The sequence below is a fragment of the Salmo salar genome, chromosome 22, assembly GCF_965601325.2.
Source record: "Salmo salar chromosome 22, fSalSal1, whole genome shotgun sequence".
In the NCBI taxonomy this organism is placed as follows: Eukaryota; Metazoa; Chordata; class Actinopteri; order Salmoniformes; family Salmonidae; genus Salmo; species Salmo salar.
In genome coordinates this window covers 48,023,891-48,050,134 of record NC_138312.1, presented here as the reverse complement: position 1 = coordinate 48,050,134, position 26,244 = coordinate 48,023,891, and the positions used below count along the sequence as shown (strand labels likewise).

The 26,244-nt window shown below is 42.3% G+C and overlaps 1 protein-coding gene across 1 annotated transcript; it reads left to right on the top strand.

Annotated features, from left to right (window-relative positions):
- The first annotated feature begins 275 nt into the window (after nucleotides 1-275).
- Nucleotides 276-23,303, top strand: LOC106583597 (phosphatidate phosphatase LPIN2). Its single transcript, XM_082967658.1, has 20 exons — nucleotides 276-394; nucleotides 1,180-1,256; nucleotides 3,930-4,124; nucleotides 4,242-4,337; nucleotides 5,995-6,254; nucleotides 8,169-8,276; nucleotides 9,089-9,197; nucleotides 10,573-11,572; nucleotides 11,756-11,852; nucleotides 13,595-13,782; nucleotides 14,091-14,184; nucleotides 14,306-14,375; nucleotides 14,569-14,667; nucleotides 15,243-15,337; nucleotides 15,445-15,592; nucleotides 18,660-18,808; nucleotides 18,952-19,038; nucleotides 19,361-19,628; nucleotides 20,495-20,598; nucleotides 20,862-23,303. Exons 3-20 carry the CDS (start codon nucleotides 3,933-3,935, stop codon nucleotides 21,007-21,009), a joined length of 3,312 nt encoding a protein of 1,103 aa, XP_082823784.1. The 5' UTR covers nucleotides 276-394; nucleotides 1,180-1,256; nucleotides 3,930-3,932; the 3' UTR covers nucleotides 21,010-23,303.
- The last annotated feature ends 2,941 nt before the right edge of the window (nucleotides 23,304-26,244 follow it).

Below are 26,244 nucleotides of genomic sequence, written 5' to 3'. Positions count from 1 at the left end.
TTCTGATTTCAATATTTTTGCTGGTAACGTAACGATTACAATTACAGTTTTTTGTAATCCCTTACATGTAAGGAATTACATGTAATCAGTTACTCCCCAACCAGCGTTCGATAATATATGTTTTATTTATTTAACCTTTATATCCTCAGTTCAATAAGAATTACTTTCATTTACAAGCGTAAATAAGACTATTGAAATGCATTTGCCCCAGATTAACCCTTTACGTCTAAATACGTAGCTCTGGGTGCACGCATTGAGTACAAAACAAACCAGAGGCGTGTTCTTTCCTTTTCGAATGATTGATTTGCGTCTTCTTCCATTCATAGAATCGTGTGCGCAGGCGCCCGAAGAAGGAAGTGTCACTTAATAATTTTTCGGAAACTCCGTCTGCCAGGTAAGATAAATCATCAGAATCGATACTTTAACGTTGTTTAAGAGTTCCAAAATGTCAATAGAACGTTGATATGTTACAAAGTTTTGTTTTGTAAAGTGAACCAAATAGTTGCTATTTCAGCCAACCGCGTCGCAAGAGACGGGGAGTTGGGTCGATCCTGTTGTTATTCCAGAATATGAATTCCCTGACAACTACCTATCTAGATGAGCTATGATGGCTGGCTAGCCCACCACCAACTGCTTTTAGCTACGCAACTGGTTTGAAAACGATAGATAATTACCGAATGTAATCTGTTTTAAACATGCAGACTTCCAGGCTAAGTGTCTGGATGTTAATCATTATAAAAATAATAAATTAATCATAATTTGGAAGCGCGATTTGTTTGTTTGTCTGACTAGTTAGTTACTATAGCTAGTTAGTACAGCCACAATGTCAAATTTATTATTGGAGTATTATGGCTGCATCAGCCCAATTCTGATATTTTTTTCCCCCACAAATTGGTCTTTTCACCAATCAGATAAGATATTTTTCCAACAATGGGCAAACAAATCAGAATTGGGCTGCCTGTCTTTCAATGTAAATTCTGTTCACGACATCTGACGTTCTTCCCCAGTTAGGCATGTCAGTTTGTTTTGTCCAAATAATGCCTTGTTTGAAATCTGACCCATCCCTTAAATTAACAAGCCCATTATTAGTCATTATTGAGGGAGTGAGGATTTTTGCATCAAATGTGTTGTTATTAGATCATGTGACCATGGCAAATTACACCTACACCTGTTTTACAGGTCATGTCATGTGATGGCCATTATTTGCTCCACATCAGGGGCATGCTGGTAGCACATACGTCAGAGGTACACACACAGTAAGTTGATGACATTTTAACAGATGGGATGACTTTATTTTTTTGCCTCTGGGCTTGTATGCCTTTGAATTGTCTCTACCACTTAGGCTAATCTGAATGAATGGTTCTCTGTGGCTGAGATGCATGTTGTAGCCTGTCTGACACATCAGGACATGTAGGAATCGCTTCGTTTTGTCTATCGCTTGAAAGGATCAGCAGCAAAGTCACAAGTCATTCGCATACCGGCCATTCATAGTGATCTGAGAAGCCTTACTGCAGTAGTACTACAGTTCAACTAGCTTAATCATGGATGTATGTCTAAATGTAAAATAATCGGCCTACTCTTGGTTTGTAAGAAATGTATCAAATGTCAGTTTTCCCACAACCCATACTCAATTTGCTGTACCTCCATTTTGTCTCCATTTTGTCCATCGTGGGCTTTGTGTCCAGACTCCATTTACTACTGACCGCGCAGATTATTTTACAAACTAGCCTAATGTATCACACAAATTATCAACCGCAACTAGAAAAGCCTGAAATGGCAAAGAGAACACAATCACACCACCATCGCTGTAGCCCAGGGGCTTTCCAGTGGCCCTGCCTACTTTTCTAGAAGCAGCATGGTTAGGTTATTCAGTCAATTGCACTGTGTGGACCTCTACTCACACCATACTTTCTCCCTCACCCCCTTATGAAGTGTGCACCAAGTCAACTTTTTGTGTTCAGTTCGTCTGTGAACATTGTGAGGAGGATATCCCTTCAGGTTCCCAAAAGTATGGCCTTCAAGTCATCAATAGAAACTGTTGTTGATAAAACAGTAGAGTTTATTCAAGTGTTGATGTTGAGCGTCATGGTTGCTCCTGGGCTACAGCGATGGTGGTGTGATTGTGTTCTTCTCTTTGCTATTTCAGGCTTTTCTAGTTGTGGTTGCTGATTTTTGTGATACATTAGGCTACAGTGATTGGTCAACAGTAGGGATTCTTCAATAAAGTATTTGTTGTCCTTCAACGAGACAACTCGTTTTTGTGCAAATCTTTTCATTGAGGAATACTGCACCAAACATCTTAGTTAGATGTAAAATTGTATGACTAAGATGTCCTCAGAAAAACATCAAAACTAATGAGATTCCTTGAGTTAACTTAGATTAATTCTGACTTTTGAGGAAGTGTACACTGGCTACGGCATCTCAAAATGGACAAACAGTACTCTTGCTGCTTTTTTTCTTGTTTTTCATGCAAAGGTCTTTTAAGGGAGTATACGAGCACACTCGTTCGGTTCCGAACTGAAGCATACTGACGCCTTTAGCCTTCTAAATGTTCTCTTTCTTCGAGGTTTTCATTCTAATAGGCTAGCCTGACAACTGTGTTGATCATCAGAATGAAGCTAGAACAGCCTGATTACCTCGGTCTTCGTGTTTTGATAGTTTTTGCTATTTAGATTTGTGGGGATTCTTCTAAGCTTATATGCAAATCACTGAGTAATTCTCATTGAACAGTTCTGATCAATCAGATTTTGCAGTCTCCAATTTATTTGTAATTATGTTCCGCCCGCCTGACCTACCGGCTCACGGCTGAATCTAATTTATGATCCCCGCTCTACACTATTACTGTAGTCAGTCTGGTATAGATTTGACTTTGAAACAATTCAAAATGAAATTCGGATAGGCCTAGATGTTGTCAGAATGAATTGATTTAGACTAATCTCAGCATTTTCTAAATCAGAACAAATTGACGTAATTTCTAAGTAGCCCTAAGCTGTTTAACATAGAATTTCAGGCAATAGGCCTAAGCAGCGTACCACTATCTCTAAATGTATTGATTTGTTAGGCCTAGAGCCTGTTACATTGTCATAACCTCAGACCTGTCTTAGTGACAAAATAGTTAGCGGTAATCTGCAGTTCAAACAATAACAAAGTGTCAACCAACCACTGATTTCAATGGACAAATATATAATACATTTAAGTGTCTAAAAATGGATGTAGCAAGTGCAGCTATCCCCTTTGGTTAAAGAGAGCTCCATCATATTTGACCCAATGAATAGGAAATCTATATAAGGTGTTGATTCATCATCATGAGTAGTTCAATTATATCACATCACTAGATTGTTGTGTTGGTTCTGCAGTGCTGAACTATGGTCTTCCTCAGAGCAGTGTATCTTGCTGGCCCCATGTTGACTCCAATGCTTCCCACAGTTGGGTCAAGTTGGCTAGATGGCCTTTGGTTGGTGGACAATTCTTGATACACATGGGAATTGTTCAGAAGGAAAACCCCAGCAGCATTACAGTTCTTCACACAAAACTGGTGCGCCTGGCACCTACTACCATACCCCATTCAAAGGCACTTACATGTTCTGATTTGTCCATTCACCCTCTGAATGGCACACATGGACAATCCATGTCTCATGGCTTAAAAATCCTTCTTTAACCTGTCTCCTCCCCTTCATCTAAACTGATTTTTGAAGTGGATTTAACAAGTGACTTCAATAAGGGATCATAGACTAACCAGGTGAAAGCTATGTCATGGAAAGACCAGGTGTTCGTAATGTTTTGTAGTTTCAGTTTATGTAAATATTCTGCTTTGCCAACAAACTTGGATGATACTAGGGTATATTATATATCTCAAATCAATAAGATTGGGAAAGAATTGTGTAAACATTGGACAAAAATTCCCCCTTGACCTGCTCTCTCCCCTCCAGACCATGAACTACGTGGGGCAGCTGGCGGAGACTGTGTTTGTGACGGTCAAAGAACTATACCGGGGCCTGAACCCAGCCACGCTCACGGGGGCCATCGATGTCATCGTGGTGCGTCAGCCCGACGGCAGCCTCCAGTGCTCTCCGTTCCATGTGCGCTTTGGCAAGCTGGGGGTGCTGCGCTCCAAGGAGAAAGTGGTGAGTATGAAGAAGAAGAAGATTGGAGTGTGTGGTGTTGTCTACAAATGGAGGGTGCATGTACTGTATATAAGCGGATAGTCTCACACACACACTGCCTGTGACCGTGTGTTGCAGGTGGACATAGAGATCAATGGGGAGCCAGTTCACCTGCAAATGAAACTGGGGGACAATGGAGAAGCTTTTTTTGTGGGGGAAAATGAGGATTTTGAGGTATGTTTTTAAACATGTTATTTTGACTATCTGAGCCTATATGCTTGTTCAGTTGTGGAGGTGAACCTCTCTTTTATAGTTGTGTTGAGCTAATAGGGAAGGTGACATGATGTAACCTATTTTGTTTCTTCTGTAGCTTATTGATGCTGTACAGTGCATTCGGAAAGTATTCAGACCCCTTGACTTTTTCCGTATTTTGTTACGTTACAGCTGTATTCTAAAATGGCTGAACTTTTATTTTTTCCCCACCCCTTCATCAATCTACACACAATACCCCACAATGACAGTAAAACAGGTTTTTAGACATTTTAGCTAATTTATTACAAATATAAAATTGAAATATCACATAAGTATTCAGACCCTTTACTCAGTACTTTGTAGCACCTTTGGCAGCGATTACAGCCTCGGGTCTTCTTAGGTATGACACTACAAGCTTGGCACACCTGTATTTGAGGAGTTTCTCCCATTCGTCTCTCCAGATCCTCTCAAGCTCTGTCAGGTTGGATGGGGAGCGTCGCTGCACAGCTATTTTCAGGTCTCTCCAGAGATGTTCTATCGGGTTCAAGTCCAGGCTCTGGCTGGGCCACTAAAGAACATTCAGAGACTTGTCCTGAAACCACTCCTGCATTGTCTTGACTGTGTGCTTAGGCTCGTTGTCCTGTTGGAAGATGAACCTTTGCCCCAGTCTGAGGTCCTCAGCGCTCTGCAACAGGTTTTCATCAAGGATCTCTCTGTACTTTGCTCTGTTCATCTTTCCCTCGATCCTGACTAGTCTCCCAGTCCCTGCTGGTAAAAAAACGTCCCCACGGCATGATGCTGCCATCACCATGCTTCATCGTGGTGCCAGGGATGATGCCAGGTTTCCTCCAGATGTGATACTTGGCATTCATGCCAAATAGTTCAATCTTGGTTTCATCAGACCATAGAATCTTGTTTCTTATGGTTTGAGAGTTTGTGTCTTTTGGCAAACTCCAAGCGGGCTGTCATGTGCCTTTTACTGAGGAGTGGCTTCCGTCTGGCCACTCTACCATAAAGGCCTGATTTGTGGAGTACTGCAGAGATGATTGTCCTGCTGGAAGTTTTTCCCCTCCCCACAGAGGAACTCTGGAGCTCTGTCAGTCACCACCCTGACCAAGGCCCTTCTCCCCCGATGGCTCAGTTTGGTGGTGCAAAACTTCTTCCATTTAAGAAGGATGGAGGCCACTGTCTTTTTGGGGACCTTCAATGCTGCAGAATTTTTTTGGTCACCTTCTCCAGATCTGTGCCCCGACACAATCCTGTCTCGGCGCTCTGCAGACAATTCATTTGACCTCATGGCTTGGTTTTTGCTCTGACATTCACTGTCAACTGGGACCTTATATAGACAGGTGTGTGCCTTTACAAATCATGTCCAATCAATTGAATTGACCACAGGTGGACTCCAATCAAGTTGTAGAAACATCTGAGCTCAATTTGAGTCTCATTGCAAAGGGCCTGAATACTTATGTAAATAAGGTATTTCTGTTTTTTTATGATGAGGAAAAACTTTGATTAATTTTAGAAAATGTTGAAAAAGTCAAGGGGTCTGAATATTTTCCCAATGCACTGTATGTGTAGCCTAGCAAGTACCTTTGTTTACCTTAGTTTGAAATGTGCATCCCACCCCCACACCAACCAGTCCAGAGTGCCAGCCCACCTCTGTACGTCGCCCATCCACATCGAGCTGCTGGAGGTGGCCGAGGAAACCTTAGAGGGGCTCCCCAGTTCCGGAAGCACGCGAAGGAAAAAGCGGCGGCGAGTACGCATACGCTCCGACTCCCACCTAAGAGAAGATGGTAGCTCCTCGTCCGACGAGAGGGAAAGGGAGAGCGAGAGGGAGCAGTCAGGAGAACAGGAGAGCCCCTCCAAAGAAGAGCCCAGCACGCCAATGCTCGCCAGGTCACTATCAGGGTTGTTCCACGAATAGAGTACATTTTGGGTAGTGTAACAGGTGTCGTTTTAGAGTTCAGAAATCAGCATTTGAGACTTTTTCACCTGCATTTTATATTGAAAGTCACTTTTTGTTGCTTCGATAGAATGTTCAGGGGCGTGCAACTATCATTTTCCTTCGCAGAAAATACATTGTTGCAACACATTTGGCAGAAAATAGCTTCATTCATCAGATGACAACAGAAGTGCCACGCAATTTGGCTAGCAGCCACAAAAGTAATTGAGCTTAAAATGAAAAAGCAAGGTTTGAATTCCATTTAGCTCGTTATATTTTGTCCATTTTGTAAGCACATTGCATTGCAGTTTCTCAGATAATGCCTAAACTGTGGGACATTGTAGGGAGTTGTACTTTCCAACAGGCCAATGTTCTACATACAGTACCTGTCAAAAGTTTGGACACTCCTATTCATTTCACGGTTTTTCTTTATTTTTACTATTTTCTACATTGTAGAATAATAGTGATGACATCAAAACTATGAAATCATACAGTAACCAAAAAAGTGTTCAACCAATCAAAATATATTTTACATTTGAGACTCTTCAAAGTAGCTACCCTTAAAAAAAAAAAAATACAATAGAAAAATAACAAATAATTAAAGAGCAACAAAATGACATTTACATTTAAGTAATTTAGCAGACGCTCTCATCCAGAGCGACTTACAAATTGGTGCATTCACCTTATGATATCTAGTGGAACAACCACTTTACAATAGTGCGTCTAAATATTTTTTTTGGGGGGGGGTTAGAAGGATTACTTTATCCTATCCTAGGTATTCCTTAAAGAGGTGGGGTTTCAGGTGTCTCCGGAAGGTGGTGATTGACTCCGCTGTCCTGGTGTCGTGAGGGAGCTTGTTCCACCATAGGGGTGCCAGAGCAGCAAACAGTTTTGACTGGGCTGAGCGGGAACTGTGCTTCCTCAGAGGTAGGGGGGCCAGCAGGCCAGAAAATAGCAGTAGCGAGGCTATATACAGGGGATACCAGTACAGAGTAAATGTGCGGAGGCACAGGTTAGTCAAGGTAAACAACAAATAAAATGAATGTAATATACACAACAACTGAAATATTTTAGTAATGTAAATAACTGATCTGTGGGTAATGGTTGACATGTTATGCTCGACGGGCTCAGTTTCCCACCACAAAACATCAGAAAATGGACAAAAAGATGCCAACCAGCTGACCTGCTTTTACAGTATAATTTGATTCCATGTTCAATGTTTCTTTTGAAAATATAATTTTGAAAGGTATATTAAAAAGAGTTAAGTTCAGCTATCAGGGTTGACCTTAAAATGAGGGACCGAAGGAGAGCAATCACATGAAATAAATGATAATCTTCAGAAATGATTGTCAAAGCAAGAACGTAAGTAGGGCCTTAAAATGATGGTGAAAACGTGGACAAATGGTGGTGATAAGTGGGTTAAAATCTTGCTAGAAGTCTGAAAAACTAGAGGAGATATTTTTGGTAATTTAGCAAGTCTTTATTCATATAAAAATCTAATTTATAGAATTTTACATGTGGTCTATAATAAAGGGCACTTCATGTAAGATAACAGGCTTTTTAAAATGAAATATTAGTGCACAAATTCTACTTAAAATATCAAAGGGATGCAAAATGTACTCTTTGTTGAACAACCCATCAACTACAATTTGAAAACATGAATTCCTTTGGTTGAACATTACTATCGGTTTCATTGTACCGTCCAAGGTAAATCAGGCACACCTCGAGTGTTAGGTGGAAGGTGAATACATATTCAACCCAGGTCTTATTGTTAGATTTAGCATCCGGTATGTGGCTTTGAGTGATCAGCTTTAGTGTTCTGATACCCTGTGGTTGACTTTAAAAAAAATATTTTGTCTCCCTAACAGTAAGTCTGTGTACTTCTCGCTGTCCGAGGAGCCGCATGAAGAGTTGGTGGCCGTGCAGACCAGGGACGTCCACCCTCACTCTGATGGAGAGTGGTCCCCCTCAGAGAGGTCAGACGATCGATCAATCAATCAAATGTATTTTATTAATTCCTTTTTACATCAGCAGTTGTCACAGTGCTTTACAGATACCCAGGCTAAACTCCCAAAGAGCAAGCAGAAGCACCGTGGCCATGAAAAACTCCCTAGAAAGCACAAACTAAGGAAGAAACCTAAAGAGGAACCAGGCTCTGAGGGGTGGCCAGTCCTCTTCTGCTTGCTCTTTGGGAGTTTAGAGATTTAAGAGTACATTTGGCCATTAAGGCCAGACAACAGGTCAGGCAATTTACCTGCACTTTAAGGGGCAGTTTCCTAGACACAGATTAAGCCTAATCCCAGACCCCCAAAAAATTCTCCATTGAGTTTGCTTTTTGATCCAGGACTAGGATAGTCAGTCTAATCTGTGTCCTAGAAACCGCCCCTGGTAGTCAGTTAAAATAAGTTTGTATTTTCATTCTCTTTTACTGTCTGTCCCCCTCTTTCTCCAGTTTATGAACCCTCTCTGTCACTCTTTTTCCCCCCCTGTCTTTTTTTTCTCCCGCTCCCTCTAATTAGGAAAAACACTCACATCTGAGGTGAATTGTTGCAGGTGTGTGGGAATTATTTGGAGTTACTGTTCAAATAAGAAAAAAACCCTGCACGCTCCGCTTGCCGCTATCAGTTGTTTATCTATCTTAGCTTACGTGTATGCATGACCTTCGTCAGAGCCTTCTGAGAGCTTCTTCTGCCCCCCCCCCCCCCATCTCTTTGTCTCTCTTTCTCAACAGTTTCTCTCTCTCTCTTCCTTCAATTAATTAGCCTCTCTCTGTGTATTCTATTTCCAGTGTGTTCTATAGTCGTCCTTCCTCCCCCAAGAGTGACTCTGAGCTGCTGGTGAAGCCTCCGGAGTCTTCAGGGCCTCAGATGCAGTGGAACTGGGGCGGGTTTCCCGAGGTATGACATAACAGGGCATATTGAGGCCATAACTGGGTGTACAGGTGTCATAACAGGACATATGTGTCATAACAGGACATATGTGTCATAACAGGACATATGTGTCATAACGGGACATATGTGTCATAATGGGACATAGAGGTCATAACAGGGAGTACAGGTGTCAACAGGAAGTACAGGTGTCATAAAAGGACATTAGGGAAGTAACAATTCACTGATGGGCATCCATCCCCGGTTCAAAAGTGGCATGAATTGGTCTGAAAATAATTTCAAACATCATGAACCGCCGCTTCACTAATGTTTTTTTTACTCATATAATTGTATCCCTCCCCCTCCAAAAATATCTAATATTTTGTGACTGAGTTGATGTGTCCGATCCTTCAGTAGCCTAACTACGCATGTAAATGTGTATGAGTCATCGATCGCTAAGTCTGATAACAACTGTGCATACAGAGTGCAGCTGCTCACGCCAACCAGAGCCTCCCTGATCTAATATTCCTAGCATCTTCAGCATTCAAATGTTTGCAAAATGGCTTTCGCAATGTCAAGTCAAAGGCTTTATTAGTTGGGTGACAACCAATGTAATTTGCTTTGTCATTGTTAACAAATGCACGTAGAAAATAGTTTTACCGACAGAGTTGTGTAGGCTACCGGAGTGGTCACAACTCACTGCTGCTGATTGGGGCTTTTCGATTGCCAGGTTCACCATAACAAAAGATGAAGGTAGTTTTGCTTTAAATAGTCAGTTTGTTTGGTCATTTTTACATGGACAGGGTAAAGTTGTAATTTCTGCTGTACTTATTTTGAGGTGCACTGTAGGCCTATGGTCTGAGCGGGAGTCTGAGTAGAGCACCTCTCCTTAAAGTTCTAAACATTTTTTGTCATTTAGCAGATGCTCTTATCCAGAGTGACTTAGACAGGAGCAATTAGGGTTAAGTGCCTTGCTGAAGGTCACACTGACAGATTTTCTTTCACCAAGTCTGCTTGTGGAATTCAACACTCTTAACCGATAGGCTACCTACTGCCCCAAATGTTCAAAACCATTCGCTTTTAAGACTGGGGTGAAATCCAAAGCTGTTCAATATTAATTGCTCATTTCTACAGATAAATATTGACATATTACTAGCGCCCCCAAAAATGTGCTGCTAAAATGCCAAGTTAATTGGTGGGTCATGGGGATTCCCCCCCCCCCACACACTCACACAGTACAGTCGTTCCTGTACTGTATCAGAGCCCATGTATCTAGATGTGAATCGTGCTTGAAAGGCACATCCCTACATGACATACAAGTGTCATAACAGGATGTACAGGTGTCATAAAAAGTTTGTTCATTAGCTCCATCACCACACTGCTTTGTTTTCCCTGCTCCCTCTAGATGTGTCCAATGGAGAAAGGGAGGGTGGAGGTGCAGCATGTCTCTGCTGGCATCCACTGCTCGGACAGCTCCCACTTCCGCACCATCCAGCGGCAGGACTCCTTCGACATGGGCCTGGAGCCCGGGGTCAGCTTTGTCCGAGAGAGCAACAGCGTGACGGTGGTGGTCTGGCCCACCCCCTGGACCGTACCAGTGGTCCAACCCACAGAAAGTTCCTGCATAGACCTGGAGAGAGCCTCCAATATGACCCACTCCACCCCGAATCACCACACCTCAGAGCTCCACTCAGAACCGCTAACATTGGCATCGTTAGCGATGGCTAGCATCGAATCGCCCCAAGCCCCAGGACCTAGAAAAACAAAAACGCAGGTACAAGTAGAGACCCAGCAGGCAGGGGATGAAGTAGCCAAGGAGTCCCCATCCAACCCGGAGCTGGAAGACTCCAGAAACTCCCTGGCTAACACAATTAGCATGGCTAATGTAGACAACACTGATAGACAAGCTAGCGAAGAAAGCACAGCAAATGTTGAATGTGTTGCTAACAACATGGTTAGCCAAGTTGAAAACGACTGTATAGACACACATATCCCATCCATAAAAGTTAGCAAAGCTGGCGCAGACAGGCTAGCTAGCGACAGCACAGCTGCTGTAGCTAACAAGGCTAGTTTGGCTAACACAACTAGCTGTGCCAGTGCAGCCAACTTAGGTCGCATTACCACAGAGTATCTGGGTAGCAGAGCACAACCAGACCAGTACAGTGCCTTTCCAGAACCCAATGGACAAGGGCCAGAAGTTGTCTTGAGTGAGGGTGACAGAGGGATTGAGCCCTGCACCGAGGGAGGGGAGGAGAGAGAGAACGGATCTGTAATGACGGACAAAGCCACAGACGGCTCCCTGACCAATCAGGCTGCAGAGAGTGTCGGAGTGACAGACTTGTTAGCCACTGAGGCTCTGGGGGAGGAGCAGTCTAGCTCAGCAGAGCACCAGGACAAGAAGAAAGGTGAGAAACCGATCTCGTCTCACTCCCTAAACCCTGGGCACGCATCCTGTAGATCTGAGAGGATTTGACAGGTATACACATTATAGTAATATCTTCAAGAGGATTTGAGTGTTGGTTTTGACATGACATTGAATTGTGTGGTCGTTCTCTGTCTGTCTCTGCTGCTGTGCTGTGTGAACACAGGTAAACGCAGTCAGCACCTTGGACCCTCCGACATCTACCTGGATGACTTGTCTAACCTGGACCCAGAAGTGGCAGCTCACTACTTCCCACCTAAAAGGTAAAGGGCTCCCAGCTCTCCTTCCTTCCGTCCTTCCTTTTCTTCCTCAATAGCAGCGAATTCATATTAGATGAAAAGCCGAAACAAGTATGACATCCTAGCATTTAAAGTGCAGGTTGGCATTTATTGTCATGCATCTTGCACTGGAGGCAGCTCTGCAAAGTCAAAAAATCTGATTTAAACTTAACCACACTACTAACCCTAAAGCGTAACCCTAACCAAGACTAAAAAAGCTCCTTTTTGTTTTCAGAAATGTATATAGCCAATTTTGACTTTGCTGGCCCATCTAGTGAAAATTGCTCAGTTCTGCCTCCGGGGCAAGATTCATGACAGTGAACGTCAACCTGCGTTTAACCCTTGTCCTACAATTCTCTCTCTCCCCCCCCACACCACCCACCCCATGGAAATCAAATAATAAAATCTCCATTAAGAATCCATTTGCTTAAGCTAGAGATGTTTTTGTTGTTGTTGCATTGTCTGCTTCTCAATCCACCACATCTGCCGATGGCGCACTTCCACATCAGCGGTGAAATGATGTAGAGCTAGAGCAGTGTTTGTCAGACCATGATACATTCCAAAAATCGGTCTTCTCACGAAAACGTCTGTAGCGTCCAAACGGTTTGGCCTGAAACTATTATGAACCATCTATTGACAGATGAGACTCTCAAAATGGTGTTCTCCACAAGCCATTTGGGACTCCTCAGAAGGTCCACAGTACTAGTTTAAAAAATGAATGGAAGTGTGTATTTATGGAGATAAATGCATGTAAAACAAAATATAAAATCTTTCTTATGTCTCAGATATAGGACCGACATTTCAAAACAAACTTCCTTTAGATTTCTTGGGGGGGACTATCTGTTGTAACATGTAGTGAATCTGTTATTCAATGCATTTCTATTGGCTAATAGCAGTAATGCAAAATTCAATGTTCCCTCTAGACGGTTAAAGCATACAAAATATTTAACGTCACATTATCTAAATTTCTATTTTTGTATACCCAAAATGCCTACTATTTCCAATGCAAGTGCAGGTATTTGGACACGGCCAGTGAGCTTACATAGTAGGTGAGTGCATGGATTCTAACACGGAGCTACTTGAAGTTAGAATGGACATCTCTTTATCACCTGGGGTTTTCATGCCCCATAGAATTATGCTTTGGTATTTCCCATGGAATGGAGGTCAACAGGCAATGGATTTCATAATATGTAGCCCAAAATATGTCACCTTTCCCCCACTTCTGTCTAGATATGACCCAAGTTCCCAGTTGGCATGCCTTCCGCAATCCACACTTACTCAGTGTCAAGGATGACACAAATCAGTGAACTCTGTGTATAATGTAGCAGGATGTGTTCCCTAACCAGATAATGAGTAATGTTATCTTATCTTAGGCTTGACTGTGTCCTCACAAGGCAAGTCACACTGGAAGGGACTCACATGGACATCAGCAGACATAAGCTATCATAGACTGTATCACATCCTATACCAAATCAATAGTCATTTCTGAGTGTTTCTCAAAGTTAGAACCTATTGATCCCACTCCTGAATAGCACCTGATAAATGCAACAGCTTGGAACTTTCTATTCCCTCATAGTGATGAAATATTAGTGTTAGATTATCCATTATGTACATGGAATCAGCGTGGGGATTAATTCCATTTCAACTCAGGCAATTCACTTCTCAAGTAAACACGTAAAAGGTATAGTTGTAGAAAATTTTCCTAATGGTTATGCCTCTCCACTCAGTGAGGCAGAAGGATGCTCGCGGCTCGGTGCGGAGCAAGGGTCCGGTTCTGGTAACCAGTCTCCCCAGTCGGTGGGCAGTGGGGCCATGGACAGCGGCACAGAGTACCAGTCCGACTCTACAACCGACCACATGGACGTTAGCATGTCCCTCTGCGGCCGCACCGGCCACACCAGTCAAATAAACAAAGGTGTGTGTGTGTGTGTGTGTGTGTGTACAGATGTAGGATCCTAATTTGATCACCCTGTTGCAGAAGAACTTTCCTGCAATGTCTATTTCTGTGCAGCGGTGTATGTGTCCGATGGAAGGAACCACATTCGCTCACCATTAGCTGCTTCTAGTGATGATCTTTAACAAGCTAGAGAGAACAATGAAGACGGACCTTTTTTTAGATGAAATATGAACACGTGGTAACCTATGCATTCTTACCCATTTCTAACAGTTGGATTGACAAGACTTTTTCTTGACTTTCTCTATTGCCATTTGCCTCTGTTCCAGATCAGTTTATGGAGCACGTTGTGAACTACCAGGATTTGGTGAGCAACCCTGGAATCATCGAAGATCCAAACCTGGTTATCTGCATCAACTCAAAGTAAGTGTTAGAGTTGCATTTGGTAATGCTGTACAAAACGTTGTTTGCTTGTGGTTCTGCCATCATATTTTGAATGTGTCTGTCCATTGACAAATTCATGTTTTTTTTTGTGCTCTTTTAGGTATTATAACTGGGCAGTGGCTGCCCCTATGGTCCTGTCAATGCAAGTTTTTCAAAAGAATATACCAAAGGTATATCTCTAATCTCTACCCTTGTTCACTTCCCTTCATGGATTTGAAATAAATTATGAGTATGAAGTTTCTCTCTGGCTCATACCTACTGTACACCAATGTATGGGGAGTAGTGTACAAGTGCACACTTCAGGAGGTAGGGAAAGTGGTGACAGGTGTGCTATTATGATCTTTAACCTTGTACTGTATGTAGAGTGCCATTGACCAGCTGGTGAAGGACAAGATGCCCAAAAAGTCTGGCCGCTGGTGGTTCTCCTGGAGGAGGAAGGACATGGACACTAACTCAAACCAGGTAGCCTATCACAGGGTTTCTCAATCCATGCTAGGGTTGTGTTCAGTAGGCACAAAACGGAAGAAAAAAGGAAGGTACTATCTCAACTTGTCCGATAAGAAACAATCGTTTTTGTTTTCAGTTGCAACATGTTTTGCTAGGGTGTCGCTTAATTAACACGACCCAGGTCTTCTGGGAACCCCCAACCATTACAAATGTTGTTCCTGTCCAGAACACCTTAAAATTAACATTTTAGTTCGTTTGGAATTTCATGAATCATCATCGTATTTAAGCAATAAGGCACAAAAGGCTGTGTTATATCATGAATATAGTCACAGATAAATGCTGTTGTTGAGAGAAATTCAAGAGAAGGTTCGGACAGCATCGTGGACATGATGATATTCTTATAGCGGTGCAGTGATAATGCCGAAGGAACTGTTAGCAGGCATAAGTGTGCCAATTTCAGCAAATACGCCACAGCTTTGAACACTGCTCGTCCAATCAGCATCCAGGATCCAAACTACCCGTTTTATAATGAAGGATAATGGTAAAGAGCTGCCTAACAACAACTGTTTCTTTGTCTTTCCCTACGGCAGACTGGAGAGAACTCTAAGCAGGACCAAGAGGAGGCACAGACCGAGAATGATGTCTCAACCTCTGTGTCTGTCACTGGTCCCTCAACAACCATGCTGTGAGTGATTACACACACACACACACTGTTCCTCATGCGTAACGAATATGACCGATTGTAGTTTATTTTAGCTGATGGACTAGTAATTCTGCCATGTGACTTTTCAGGGCGACTCTGGATGACCTGACTAGTGATGAGGAGGCGGGCCTAGGCAGAGTGGGCAACCTATCATCAGAGACCCTAGAGACCATAAACGCTGCCCAGTGTTTTAGCCAAATGTACCGCAAGTCCCTACGCCTCACCTCCGAACAGATAGTACGTCATCACTGCCACACACACACCAGTAATTTTTCTGCCATTGATATCTTGGCCGGGTTGCCTAAGCATTTTTTCGGATCGCCTAAGACATTCCTTTTTTGGGATCGAAAAATGTTTTCCCTGTGAACTTAAATGACGTAAACCTGATATACAGTGCTGTGAAAAAGTATTTGTCCCCAGAGCAGAATTCATGGTCCAGGTCCTGAGGCAGCAAAGCATCCCCAAATTAACATACTACAACCACCATGCTTGACCGTTTAGTATAAGGTTCTTACTGTGGAATTGAGTGTTTGATTTTAATCAGGCATAATGGGACCCATGTCGTCCAAAAAGTTATTATTTTGACTAATCTGTCTATAGAATTCTTCCAAGAGTCTTGATGATCATCCAGGTTCTCCCAGGTTATTTTTGGCAAACTTGAGTCAACATTTTGGTCAAGCGTGGTGGTGGTAGTGTGACGGTTTGGAGATTCTTTGCTGCCTCAGGACCTGGATGGCTTGCCATAATAGAAGGAACCATGAATTCTGCTCTGTATCAGACAATTCTACAGGAGAATATCAGGCCATCTGTCTGTGAGCTGAAGCGCAGCTGGAACATGCAACAAGACAGACAGTGATCCAAAACACACAATCAAGTCAACATTAAATGGTTAAAACTACAAATTGTAAGTTTTGGAATGGCCTAGTCAAAGTCCAGAACTAATTCCAATTGAGATGTTGCAGGACTTGAAACAAGCAGTTCATACTTGAAAGCCAACACATTTCGCTGAGTTAAAGCAGTTCTGCATACAAGAGTGGGACAAAATTCTTCCACAGCAACGTGAAAGACTGATCAACAACTACAGGAAGCATTTGGTTGCTGTCATTGAGTGCAATTACTTTTTTTACACAGGGGAATCGGGTGTTGAATAACTTTGTTAATTAAATAAAATACTTTTTTTATTTGTAAGCTCTGGTTCCCATTATCTAATATTAGGTTTTGTTTGAAGATCCGATTTTTAACATTCTGTAGCAAAAATAGAGAATCAGAAAGGGGGAAAATACTTTTTCACAGCACTAACTTGTATAGAAAAGGTAATGGACCAACAGTACCAGTCAAACGTTTGGACACACCTACTCATTCAAGGGTTTTTCTTTTTTTTTAAACAATTTTCTACATTGTAGAATAATAGTGAACACATCAACTATGAAATAGCACATATGGAATCATGTAGTAACCAAAATAGTGTTAAACAAATCTAAGTCTATTTTATATTTGAGATACTTCAAAGTAGCCACCCTTTGCCTTGATGAAAGCTTTGCACACTCTTTGCATTCTCTCAACAAGCTTCACATGGAATGCTTTTCGAACAGAGTTCCCACATATGCTGAGCACTTGTTGGCTAGTTTTCCTTCACTCTGCAGTCCAACTCATCCCAAACCATCTCATTTGGGTTGAGGTCGGGTAATTGTGGAGGCCAGATCATCTGATGCAGCACTCCATCGCGCTCCTTCTTGGTCAAATAGTTCGTACACAGCCTGGAGGTGTGTTGGGTCATTGTCCTGTTGAAAAACAAATGATAGTCCCACTAAGCGCAAACCAGATGGGATGGTGTATCGCTACAAAATGCTGTGGTAGCCATGCTGGTTAAGTGTGCCTTCAATTCTAATTGGTCACTGACAGTGTCACCAGCAAACACCATCACACCACCACCTCCATGCTTTACGGTGGGAACCACACATGCAGAGATCATTCGTTCACCTACTCTGCATTTCACAAAGACACGGCGGTTGGAACCAAATAGCTCAAATTTGGACTCCAGACCAAAGGACAGATTTCCACTGGTCTAATGTCCATTGCTTGTGTTTCTAGGCCCAAGAAAGTCTCTTCTTATTGGTGTCCTTCAGTAGTGGATTGTTTGCAGCAATTCGACCATGAAGGCCTGATTCACGCAGTGTCCTCTGAACATGTTGAGATTTGTCTGTTACTTGAACTCTGACACATTTATTTGGGCTGCAATTTCTGAGTAACTCTAATGAACTTATCCTCTGCAGCAGCGGTAACTCTGGTTCTTCCTTTCCTGTGGCGGTCCTCATGAGAGCCAGTTTCATCATAGCGCTTGATGGTTTTTGACTGCACTTAAAGAAACTTTCTAAGGTCTTGACATTTTCCACATTGACTGACCTTCATGTCTTAAAGTAATGATGGACTGTCGTTTCTCTTTGCTTATTTGAGCTGTTCTTGCAATAATATGGACTTGGTCTATTACCAAATAGGGCTGTCTTCTGTATACCAACCCTACCTTGTCAACTGATTGTCTCAAACTCATTAAGAAGGAAAGAAATTCCACAAATGAACTTTTAACAAGGCACAGCTGTTAATTGAAATGTGTTCCTGGTGACTACCTCATGAAGCTGGTTGAGAGAATGCCCATCGGGTGGCTACTTTGAAGTATCTCAAATCTAAAATATATTGTTTGATTTATTTAACACTCTTTTTGGTTACTGCATGATAAATAGTTTTGATGTCTTCACTATTATTCGACCAATGTAGAAAATATTTAAAATAAAGAAAAATCCTGGAATGAGTAGGTGTCCAAACTTTTGAATGGTGTGTTTGTTAACTAACAATCACAAAAATAAAAGTTAGACCGTCAGGTAGATTTGAACATTCCAAAAGCAATTTATTTAGCAGTACATTTTTTTTGTTAAGTTTGAGCAAAATAACACAGCATTAGCCATGGCAAAATGCATAGAATTGTAGGAAATGACCTTTTTTAAAACGGCCACATTCTCTCACCTCCAGGGCAGAATATGTAGAATCGCAGTACATTTGCTTTAAAACTGCAAACATTTCTCAGGTCCATGGAGAAATGTGTAGAATTGCAGGAAATTGTCTTGAAAATGCTAAACCTTCTCTACACAGCCAAGATGGGGGGCCTCTAAAATTTTGGCAGACGAGCCGACCCCCCCCCCCCCCCCCCCCCCGCCATGCCCACCACCTAAGCCCCTGTTTGATCCAGAAAAAACCCTGCACACACAGTCATACACACTGCCTCATAATCCCTACCCTGTGTTGTGATCAGGAGCGGTTGAACCTGCGTGAGGGGGCCAACAAGGTTATGTTCAGCGTAACTACTCAGTACCAGGGCACCTGTCGCTGCGAAGCCGCCATCTACCTGTGGAACTGGGACGACCACGTCGTCATCTCAGACATCGATGGCACCATCACAAAGTGAGTGTGTGTGTGTGTAAGAAAGGTACTACCCTGTGCTTTTAGAGACCGTTTAGCACCATCATGGCCCAGTATGAGCCAATGTGTATGTACATGTGAATGTGTGTTCAATGCTTTATGACCTCTCTCCTTGCCCATTACAGGTCTGATGCCCTGGGTCATATCCTACCTCAGCTGGGGAAAGACTGGACACACCACGGCATTGCCCGTCTCTACCACAAAATCCACCAGTAAGTCACACCAGGGTCCTGTTCAGTAGATGTCTAGATAGTCCCTCTCTTTTTCAGTCTGTTTTCTTCTGTTAGGTTCAAAATGTACACGATGCAGCCGTTCCCTCCACCGTCAGTATTTACTGTGCATGTGTTGGTTCCAAAACTCTGTATTTTGAGCCAAAATGACAACATTGTGAAACAACACTTCCTGCTCTAAATTAATGTGCCATTCTGTGCCTCTCATTGGAAGCCAGCGATAACTTACAAGATGCTTGTATGCAGTTGTTGTTTTATTGTCAATGGGTAACCTCTCCTCCCTCTCTCTCTCTCTCCCTTCTAGAAACGGATACAAGTTCCTCTACTGTTCGGCGCGGGCCATCGGCATGGCTGACATCACCAAGGGCTACCTGCAGTGGGTGAATGACAAAGGCACCATCCTCCCCAAGGGCCCCGTGCTGCTGGCCCCCAGCAGTTTCTTCTCTGCCCTGCACAGAGAGGTGGTAGAGAAGAAGCCGGAGGTGTTCAAGATCGCCTGCCTCACCGACATCCGAGACCTGTTCAACCCCCAGAGGAAGCCCTTCTATGCAGCCTTTGGCAACAGGACCAATGTGAGCCACACACAGTCGCGCACACACACAGGCCTTGTCCAATTTCCTGACTTGCGTTTTTAGCAGTAGGCGCTTTGGGAAAATATAACGTTTTATAGGGGACGGGCTGTACCAAATGAACAAATGGCGGGAAACAACACAATTATGCATTTGAGCCAAGTATGTTGATATGTTTGGCTCACTGTATACCAAACATATATATTTTTTTTGTACTTTTACCCCTTTTTCTCCCCAATTTCATGATAGCCAATTGGTAGTTAGTCTTGTCCCATCGTTGCAACTCCCGTACGGACTCGGGAGAGGCGAAGGTCGAGAACCATGCGTCCTCCTGAAACTCGACACTGCCAAGTCGCACTGTTTCTTGACACACTGCTCGCTTAACCTGGAAGCCAGCCGCACCAATGTGTCGGAGGAAACACCGTACAACTGGCGACAGAAGTCAGCGTGCACAAGGAGTCGCTAGAGCGCGATGGGACATCCCAGCCCGGCCAAACCCTTCCTAACCCGGACAACGCTTTGCCAATTGTGCATCGCCTCATGGGTCTCCCGGTTGCGGCCGACTGCGTCACAGCCTTGGATTCAACCCGGGTCTGTAGTGGCGCCAATAGCACTGCGATGCAGTGCCTTAGACCGCTGTACCACTCGGGAGGCCCACTGTATACATTTTTACTAAACAGTACTTTCTAAATAGTATGCTTAGTATGTAGTTTTAGTAGGTAAGACAGATTTCTAACACTGCCACACAGACACCGCTGACTCACTGTCTGTGTTTGGCAATTGTTTCTCAATCCATTCCCTGGGAGATGGATTGAGGTTTTTTGTATTTTAAATAAACCTTGATTTAAGTGTTGTCTGGGCTTTCCCAGGATGCCAATGCTTATAAGGAAGTGGGTGTCAGGGACACCAGGATCTTCACTGTGAACCCCAAGGGAGAGCTCGTCCAGGAGAAGAACAAAGGGAGCAAGTCCTCGTAAGTACACTAGCCAACAGAGGAGTGACAGTCATCAGTCCACTCCTCATAAGTGCACACTAAATACATACAGTACAGTTTGTCTCGATTTAATAATTCTTTAATAAAAAAATGTAAAATGCTCCTGATAACAGCATGCTTTGCTTTAGAGCATGCTGTCATGTCTGTTCCAAGATGCTGAATAGATCAGTAGACTCCTAATAATTACGGTGGAATTTATAGAGCTGTGATAGCCCCGGCACATTATTGTGTGTGCGCCACAGGTACACTCACCTGAGCGAGCTGGTGGAGCACTTCTTCCCTATGATCTCTGAGGATGGGAGGTCGTCCTCCTTTGACTGCCCCGAGTTCAGCCACTTCTCCTACTGGAGAGAGCCCCTACCACCACTGGACCTGTCTACTCTGGATTAGACACACACACACACACACTTGCCACTGGATCTGTCTACTCTGGATTAGAGACACACTCGCCACTGGATCTGTCTACTCTGGATTAGACACACAGCTCGAATCCCCGAGCTGGCAAGGTAAAAATCTGTCGTTCTGCTCCTGAGCAAGCCAGTTAACCCACTGTTCCCCGGGCGCCGAAGACGTGGATGTTGATTAAGGCAGCACTCAGCACCTCTCTGTTTCAGAGGGGTTGGGTTAAATGCTTAAGACACATTTCAGTTGTACAACTGACTAGACAACTGTACAACTGACTGGTTTTCCTTTCTATCTCTCCTTCTCACTCATCACTCCTTTTTCTCTTTCGATCCCTTTCTGATTCAGAAATTGTTTTAATTAATAAGCATTGATGGCCTGGAATATTGTAGATGTGCAAGGTTGTCATTTAATATACTCTGTTTTGTGTCGATTCATCTGATGCAATTGAAAACTAAAGTGTCTGGCTTTCAGCAGAGAGCAACATTTATAGAAATATGCGCCGATGACGCTGCATTTAACGCAACACTATATTCTTCATATTGTGCAATCCTTGATTGCAAAAATACATACTGCACTGGCCATACCATATTGCCATTATCCAAATGATACTGGCGCAATGTGCATTTGTGCTGCTCAAGAATTCCATTTTATATTTACATTTTAGTCGTTTAGCACAGGGTTTTCCAAACTTTTTCACTCAGGCCCACCTTTCCAGAATTCGTGAACATCCCAAATACATTCCAGGGTTGAGTAAATTGACTGTTTGGGTAATTGAAATGGCCATGATCTGGACTGAAACACTGCCTTTCTGCTTATATATGATTTATAAGCTTTCATATTTAAAGGGATACTTAGGGATTTGATCTACTTCCCGAGGGTCAGATGAACTCATGGGTACAATTTGTATCTCTCTGCGTACAGTTTGAAGGAAGTTGCTAACTAGCGCTAGCACACTTAGTCAGTCGACTGGATGTCTATTGATATCTGCAAGCACTTTGTCTTCCAAGTCATTGTGCTAATGCAAGTTAGTATTGGCTCACAAAACTACCTCTAACTTTCTTCATACTGGACACAGAGACAGAAGCTGTGTTCGAATACCCATACTAACATACTACATACTTAATGAGTATATACTATTAGTTCATTTTAGTATACTGTAAAATAACGGTATCCTTCAGTTGAGCGTACTAGCGCTTCCCCTGTCTACCGGAAGTTTTTTGCTGTTGCTATGCAACCTCTTGCTAGCAAGACATTTTACAAGTAAATTCAATCTGGAGTGCCCGAGTGTGCTCGTAATTTTTTAGCTTTGTCAGGTTGTCCGTTCATAAATTCAGAGCGTTTCACTATGAGCTTCAGAACGCACACTGGACACTGGCCCGTTCTGACCTCACAATAGCAGTTAAGCATCCAAGCTAACTTTCTAGCTACTTCCAGACACAAATGAAAGAACACCTCACTCTGACCATTTACTCGCCCTAGCAGAGTCAATGACTATACAACTTGGCTAAACTAAGAATGACGGGAGTAATCAAGTCACTAAACGTTGGGTAGATAGTTAGATAGCATATAGTAAATATACTGGCAAGTTTGATGTATTAGTAGCCAACTAACCTTAAAAAGCTAGCTAACATACTGGTACATACTGCTGTAATGCTATGCGCTTTTAAGGATGGTGTAGCTATTTGAAAAGTAATTACTTTATTACATTTCTCATTTTCTTAACGTTTGTCATAATTAGTTAAATTTGTATCCGCTCTCGTTGGACTTCGGCTGCATATTTTCTTCAAATCTGAAAATGTTGAAGTCACGCCCATTTTCAGAATAATTACATTATGGGCCCTTAAGCACGGAAAGAGTGTCCACTGCTTGTATACTTCGTATTTTGGCAAATGTAGTGCGACCACCGGGAACTTTTGGCATACTAACTATATCCATATTATGACCAACAAGCATACTATAGTTACGTCACAAATAGTGCTGTTAGTATGAGTATTCGAACACAGCTATAGACATGGTATCTACGAGTTCATCTGATTCTTAAGAAGTAGATAAATGGCCTCATTGCCAAAATGCCGAAGTATCCCTTTAATTATATTTAGAAATCTTTTTTTGTCATCCTAAGTGATACCAATTACTCTGTGTAGAGAGACATTGCATTGGACCTGAAGAGCCTTGTTGTTGTATTTTCTAATGATCTACACTGAAAAAAATATAAACACACAATGTAAAGTGTTGGTCCCATGTTTCATGAGCTGAAATAAAAGATCCCAGAAATCTTCCATATGCACAAAGCTTATTTGTTTACATTCCTGTTAATTAGCATTTCTCCTTTGCCAAGATAACCCTTCCACCTGACAGGTGTGGCATATCGAGAAGCTAATTAAACAGCATGATAATTACACAGGTGCACCTTGTGCTGGGGACAAAAAGCCACTCTAATGTGCTATTTTGTTACACAATGCCACAGATGTCTCAAGTTTTGAGGGAGCGCGCAATTGGCATGCGGACTGCACGAATGTCCACAATAGCTGTTGCTAGATAGTTTAATGTTAATTTCTCTACCTTAAAACCTATTACATCTAGACGTTCCGCTAGCGGAACACCTGCTCCAATATCCAATGATAGGCATGGCGCGAATTACAAATTCCTCAAATACAAAAACTTCAATATTTCAAACATATGACTATTTCACATCATTTAAAAAAAAAAAACTCTACCTTTATCTAACCACACTGTCTGATTTCAAAAAGGCTTTACAGCGAAAGCAAAACATTAGATTATGTCAGCAGAGTACCCAGCCAGAAATAATCAGACACCCATTTTTCAAGCTAGCATATAATGTCACAAAAACCCAGAAGACAGCTAAATGCAGCACTAACCTTTGATCTTCATCAGATGACAACCCTAGGACATTATGTTATACAATACATGCATGTTTTGTTCAATCAAGTTCATATTTATATCAAAAAACCGCTTTTTACATTAGCATGTGACGTTCAGAACTAGCATACCCCCCGCAAACTTCCGGGGAATTTACTAACAATTTACTAAATTACTCACGATAAACGTTCACAAAAAGCATAACAATTATTTAAATAATTATAGATACAGAACTCCTCTATGCACTCTATGTCCGATTTTTAAAATAGCTTTTTGGTGAAAGCACATTTTGCAATATTCTAAGTACATAGCCCAGCCATCACGGGCTAGCTATTTAGACACCCGGCAAGTTTAGCCTTCACCAAAATCAGATTTACTATTACAAAAGTTTGATTACCTTTTGTTGTCTTCGTCAGAATGCACTCCCAGGACTGCTACTTCAATAACAAATGTTGGTTTGGTCCAAAATAATCCATCGTTATATCCGAATAGCGGCGTTTTGTTCGTGCGTTCCAGAAACTATCCGAAATGGTAAATCAGGGTCGTGCGCATGGCGCAATTCGTGACAAAAAAATTCTAAATATTCCATTACCGTACTACGAAGCATGTCAACCGCTGTTTAAAATGAATTTTTATGCAATTTATCTCGTAAAAAAGCGATAATATTCCGACCGGGAATCTCCTTTTCGGTAAACAGAGGAAAAAACACAAAGACGGGGGCGGCCAGTGCACGCGCCTAAGCCCACAGTCCCTTGATCGGCCACTTGAGAAAGGCGATAATGTGTTTCAGCCTGGGGCTGGAATGACGACATTCAGGTTTTTCCCCGGGCTCTGAGAGCCTATTGGAGCCGTGGGAAGTGTCACGTTACCGCAGAGATCCTTTGTAATGGAATGAGATGTCAAAGAAAGACAATAAATGGTCAGACAGGGTACTTCCTGTACAGAATCTTCTCAGGTTTTGGCCTGCCAACTGAGATCTGTTATACTCACAGACACCATTCAAACAGTTTTAGAAACTTTGGAGTGTTTTCTATCCAAAGCTAATAATTATATGCATATTCTAGTTTCTGGGCAGGAGTAATAATCAGATTAAATCGGGTACGTTTTTTTATCCAGCCGTGAAAATACTGCCCCCTAGCCATAACAGGTTAAAGACAAGACTCTCCTTTATCTAACCATATTGTCCGATTTTCAAAAAGGCTTTACAGCGAAAGCAAAACATTAGATTATGTCAGCAGAGTACCCAGCCAGAAATAATCAGACACCCATTTTTCAAGCTAGCATATAATGTCACAAAAACCAACACCACAGCTAAATGCAGCACTAACCTTTGATCTTCATCAGATGACACGCCTAGGACATTATGTTATACAATACATGCATGTTTTGTTCAATCAAGTTCATATTTATATCAAAAAACAGCTTTTTACATTAGCATGTGACGTTCAGAACTAGCAAACTTCCGGGGAATTTACTAAATTACTCACGATAAACGTTGACAAAATACATAACAATTATTTTAAGAATTATAGATACAGAACTCATTTATGCAATTGAGGTGTCCGATTTTTAAAATAGCTTTTCGGTGAAAGCACATTTTGCAATATTCTGAGTAGATAGCCCAGCCATCACGGCTAGCTATTTTGACACCCACCAAGTTTGACCCTCACCAAACTCCAATTTATTATTAGAAAAGTTTGATTACCTTTCCTGTTCTTCGTCAGAATGCACTCCCAGGACTTCTACTTCAATAACAAATGTTGGTTTGGTTCAAAATAATCCATAGTTATATCCAAATAGCGGCATTTTGTTTGTGCGTTCAAGACACTATCCAAGGGTGACGAAGGGTTATGCGTCCGACGCGTTTCGTGACAAAAAAATTCTAAATATTCCATTACCGTACTTCGAAGCATGTCAACCGCTGTTTAAAATCAATTTTTATGCTATTTTTCTCGTAAAAAAACGATAATATTCCGACCGGGAGTCGTTGTTTACGTTCAAAGACGAAAGAATAAAAACATGGGGTCGCCTCGTGCACGCGCCTCCAGTCTCTGTTCTCTGATCGACCACTATCAAAATGCGCTAATGTTTTTCAGCCAGGGCCTGCAAAGCCACCATTCAGCTTTTTGCTGCCTTCTGAGAGCCCATGGGAGCCGTAGGAAGTGTCACGTAACAGCAGAGATCCCCTGTTTTGGATAGAGATGATCAAGAAGGCCAAGAAATGGTCAGACAGGGTACTTCCTGTACAGAATCTTCTCAGGTTTTGACCTGCCATTTTAGTTCTGTTATACTCACAGACACCATTCAAACAGTTTTAGAAACTTTGGAGTGTTTTCTATC